The 5,273-nt window shown below is 43.3% G+C and overlaps 1 protein-coding gene across 1 annotated transcript; it reads left to right on the top strand.

The window, feature by feature from the left end:
* The first annotated feature begins 1,113 nt into the window (after positions 1–1,113).
* On the top strand, positions 1,114–4,589 carry CTXN2 (cortexin 2). The gene is made up of 3 exons (XM_060260109.1): positions 1,114–1,132; positions 1,643–1,693; positions 4,292–4,589. Exon 3 carries the CDS (start codon positions 4,340–4,342, stop codon positions 4,583–4,585), a length of 246 nt encoding a protein of 81 aa, XP_060116092.1. The 5' UTR covers positions 1,114–1,132; positions 1,643–1,693; positions 4,292–4,339; the 3' UTR covers positions 4,586–4,589.
* Positions 4,590–5,273: the final 684 nt, after the last annotated feature.

Raw genomic sequence — 5,273 nt, 5'->3', positions numbered from 1 at the left:
ACTGCTCCACTGGCCAGCTTGGAGAAGGCATTTAAACTTAAAGTTGCTTTCTTTCCACATCTACCTCCCACATCTATTTGCTTTCCTTCCTTACAGCTCTCAAACATCTGACGTTAATATCTTGAGGCTCTCAAACATCTGACATTCATGTCTTGTGGTTCTCAAACATCCAACATTTATTTTATGTGGCTCTTACGTTAAGCAAGTTTGGCCACCCCTGCCTTAGACATTCTTACAACACCCATGCAAGGTAGGTAAGCAATACCATCTTTATTGCCGGGCTTAAAAAACACCAGATTGCTTATGGCCCATGAGATTTTGAACCAGAGATTTCCCAGCAAACGTTACAGTCCCTTAGCCAAGGCAAATAGTATGCACATTTCTTTCTTAATTCTCAGAAAGTTCTGAAGTTTTTTTTTTTAAATTAAGTTTCATATACAGAAGAATTGGAACAAGGGGTACAGTAGCAGATTCTGCCCATCACAGTCACACAGTCTCATTTCCGATCCATCCTGAACCTAGTAATTATGAAATATGATGGATTGGTAGTTACAATGAAATATATTCCTTGTTTTTAATCTTGCTTCCATAAGCAGACGGAAGTTCAGAGGCTTTGTGGCTTTTGTTTCCTTTTGTATGCATGGTGGACATGAAATTCCCAGTATGTTGCCTAGCTTGGTCCTAAAAATGATTTTAAAAAAAGTATCAGCTGAAACATATACTGGTGGTCTCCAGATAAAGATGACACTGGTCTTAAAAGCACTCAAAATTTGTTTCTCTGGTTTTCTGACATCCTTGCTTTGAGACGTGATGATGACCACTAACTTGGAAGATGTTTGAAAGAGACAAATTCACAGAGGATAGATCTATCAACTGCCTGTATCCATGACAGTTAAACGGAAACTCTGGTTACGGAGGCAGTATATCTTTGAATACCAGGGCTAGGGACCAACAGCAGTCAGGAAGTCTAACACCATAATGCTGTGATGTGTGGTGATAAGATGATTTTTGGTGCAGTAAAGACAACTACATGAGAGAGGGGTAGAGATGAGGGAGAGTGCTCTGAATAGATTGTGCCAGCTTAAACAGGTTCTAGGCGCTTTTCAGTGACCACCTGCAGATTAGCTTGGAGGTACATAGAACAGGAAGTTCTTGGGAACATCATTTGTTGGAGGCAACCGCTGTCGATGTCATGTTCTGCTTGTGGGCTTCCCAGAGACATTTGGTTGACTTCTGTGGAAAGCAGGATGCTGGGCTACAATGTAGGCTTGCTCTCGTCCAGCAGGGCTCTTGTTGCTTTCCCTTCCTCTCTTCACAACAAGCACCTTGTGAGGCAGGTGGGGCTGAGAGAAAAAACTAACTGCCCCAGGGACACCCAGCAGGGTTCATGTGGAGAAGTGGGGGAATTAAACCAGATTAGAGTTTGTCGCTCTTAACCACTACACCATGCTGGGTTTCTGAGATCCATACTTCTTGTATTTCTGTTTTCTTTATTACCTTTTGTGTCTTCCAACTTTAAAATGTGAAAGACATTCTACTAGCGACCTCATTCTTTTGTGAGAGAGACCTGATTCAATTCCACCTACATGTTTTTGTATCGCTGCTAAAATAATATTCAATGTTTTTTAACCCTTTCCTACAGCTGTTCAAGCTTCAGGAACGCCTGGAAGTGTGCCTTACTTGACAGCATCAGGTAGTTTTTATCTGTTACAATAAATAAGCATTTCCTCAGCTATGATGATTTGACTAAATCCACTTGCTTCACTATTTTCTGATGAAATATGTTTTATGACTTGCCCAGAGATTCAACATGACAACTGCAACAATTCTTAACATTTTATGTTGCTTTTAATCAAAAGCTAATAATAATAATAATAATATAATAAGTTTTTATTTATACCTGCCCCTCGTTGTTAGAAAGCCATTGCATAATATCTTGTTTTCCATTTCTCGTTATGATAATACACTTCGAACCAATTAGCCTCAAAAATTCAGCAAGTTAATTCTGAGCATTCACCAGTTTTAATCAGTTGATTAAGATGATTAATGGGATCCAGAGAACCACTGACTTTTTAAAAAAATCCAAACAGCAGACCGTCACAGCTGCCTTAATAGATCAGAACAGTGGTCCCATCTAGTGCAGCTTCCTGTTTCACATGGCAATTATTAAGCTGCTTTTGAAACTCCCATCATTTCCAAAATTTGCTGTGTGATATGAGCAGGGGTGGAATTCTTACAGGAGCTGCATTGCATATTAGGCCACACCCCCTTGATGTAGCCAATCCTTCAAGAGCTTACAAAAAAGAGCCTTGGAGGATTGGCTACATCAGGGGCGTGTGGCCTAACATGCAAAGGAGCTCCTGGTAGAATTCCACCCCTGAATATGGGGGGAGGGGCTGCCTTTCAAGAAACCCGAAGTCACCTTGAGTATTTAGAATTGGTTCCCCAGTCTGAGTATATTGCAAATGTATGGACCAGGGTGTTTCCCTATCACGGATTAGGCAGGTAGTGTGTGTTATGTCACACTTCCTATAATACTCCTTCCATGTAGGACAAAATAAAAGGAATAGATTTACCTGGTTTAGGGCATGCTGTCTATCTGAATGGCCTGGGGGTGCCCAGAATATTAAAGTACCAGTGCATAGCCAGTGGTAGTATTCACATTAATACTCAATAAAGATCCGGAACCAGATAAATGGCATCTTGAACCAGCCACCCCTCCTCCCACAATGGTTGATGGGCAGCCACATTAAAAAGACAAGCAAATATTGGACTCTAAGCTAAAGAAGAAGAAGAATTGCAGATTTATACCCCACCCTTCTCTTTGAATAAGAGAGTGGCTTACAATCTCCTATATCTTCTCCCCCCACAACAGACCCCCTGTGAGGTGGGTGGGGCTGAGAGGGCTCTCACAGCAGCTGCCCTTTCAAGAACAACTCCTGAGATAGCTATGGCTGAACCAAGGCCATTCCAGCAGGTGCAAGTGGAGAAGTGGGGAAAAAGGGGTGTCCTGTATTATCTGATTCAGCGGAAACACTTTTCTGAAGGTCGTAATGAATGGGGTCAGAACATCTGATGTGAATGCCAAAAAATTAGTCCAGGAGTTTCATAAATGGTATCCTGCCAAACTCGTGGGGAGGTAGTATGAGGGGGACACAAAATGCCAGGATCCATGCAATGTCTCCTGTCACACTTTCCTTTCTGAGTGGTTCTACATGGAACTGCCACCGTCTTGCTATGCAGTATGTCAGGGCTTTTTTTGTAGAAAAAGCCCATCAGGTGCTCATTTGCATATTAGGCCACACCCTCTAACATTGTTCCATACAGGGCTTTCATGTAGAAAAAGCCCAGCAGGGACTCATTTGCATATTAGGCCACACCTGACACCAAGCCAGCCGGAACTGCATTCCTGTGTGTTCCTGCTCAAAAAAAGCTCTGCAGTATGTTATGGGGTCGTGGTGTGTTGCATATGTAGTGTTTGTAAAAGGTCTCTCACAATGGAGATATTGGTGGCTGCCTGGGAATGCGGGGGCCCTCCCCCTCCTTCCTCTCCACCATCTGGAGACAGAGGCTGGGAATAACCTTCACTTTTCAGGAGATAAGGAGATGGGTTCCCTATGAACTGTTTCATGAAGAGTTATGTGTTAGAACGGGTGCAGAACTTATTTGCTGTGACGGCCTGATCTGACATAAATGAGACCTTGTCGGGCTGGGCCATGTGTGCCATAAAAAGTAAATGCCAGGCAGCAGAGATATAAACTTTATAAAGGACACAAACAAACCCAGTTAAAGATTTTGTTTTTCTTCCATGTGATCGAGAGAACTAGGCAAAGGAACCTGGCTGTTTCCCTCCCTTCCCAGGGGATGAGGAGGGGGAGAAGCCTCAGTAGCTCTACTGTGTGATTGAGAGAGCCTGCCAAAGCAAGCTCTCCCTTCCCCCCTTCCTCCCCAAGGGAGGAGCCTTAGCCAATGGATAAAACAGAGGCTTTGCACTGTGCTGTTCTCTCCACAATCATTACAGCTATGGGCATATACAAGCTTCACAGGGGATTTCCCTGTATCTACCCTCTGTAACTGCAGAAGGGAGGGCGTCCCACCTCATAAGGGAGAATATTCTTCTGTATTCATAGTTTTCTAGGTGAAACAATATGGTGTGGGAGATAACCTATGAAACAACTCTATAAAGGTATGCCATTGTTGTGAGTTATTTAAGTCAGTTTCTGTGGCAGTATCTAGCTAGTGTTACGAGTTTTGTTTTAACCCCGCTAACGCCACCTCTTTCTGTGTCCAGGCAAAGAAGCGAAAATCCCGAAGGCCCGCCATGATGTGAAAACCCGCCATGAGCAGTAACTACTGCAACAATGTGTCAGTGACCATGAGTGTCAACGAGGTATCCACTTTCCCCCTGACTCTGGAGCAAAAAACCGGCTTTGCCTTTGTAGGGATTCTGTGTGTCTTCTTGGGACTTCTGATCATCAGATGCTTCAAAATTTTATTAGACCCTTACAGCAGTATGCCGTCTTCCACCTGGGAGGATGAGGTCGAAGGGCTAGATAAGGGGACGTTTGAATATGCTCTTGCATGAAAAACCCCAAAGGAGGTAAAAGGTAAAGGTAGTCCCCTGTGCAAGCACCAGTCGTTTCCGACTCTGGGGTGATGTTGCTTTCACAACGTTTTCACAGCAGACTTTTTACGGGGTGGTTTGCCATTGCCTTCCCCAGTCATCTACACTTTCCCCTTAGCAAGCTGGGAACTCATTTTACTGACCTCAGAAGGATGGAAGGCTGAGTCAACCTCAAACCAGTTACCTGAACTCCAAAGGAGGACCCTGCCTTAATTCTGATGTTTTTTTCATTTGGCCGGGGCGGGGGGGGGGGGGGGGGGAGCCGACTAAGGAGACATTTGTAACAGAGATGTATGTTTTAAAGATACGATGGCATCTTTTTTTGTTAAATAAATCTTTCTTTTAGACTCCTGGAAGCATTTTTGTGCAGCATTTGCATAGGTTTTTTTCTTTAAAAAATAGTACAATTTAAAAAAAGAAATAACACCAGAGGAGAAATCTTCAGTCATTATGCTGATTTACAGATTCCATAGGAATGAAAGACCAGTCCCCTTGACTTGGATTATGTCAAGTCAAAGATGGCAGCAAACCAAACAGGAGGGCTGCCCAAAGCACCAAGACAAATACTAATGATGCAAGTGGGAAAGTGAGAATTGACTAATTTGTTGGGTTGCCATAAGTCAGAAGTAACCTAACAGCTCTTAACACA

Source organism: Heteronotia binoei, chromosome 19 (assembly GCF_032191835.1).
Source record: "Heteronotia binoei isolate CCM8104 ecotype False Entrance Well chromosome 19, APGP_CSIRO_Hbin_v1, whole genome shotgun sequence".
Taxonomy (NCBI): domain Eukaryota; kingdom Metazoa; phylum Chordata; class Lepidosauria; order Squamata; family Gekkonidae; genus Heteronotia; species Heteronotia binoei.
Note: the sequence above shows the minus strand (reverse complement) of the source record. Positions and strands in the feature narration are given on the sequence as shown.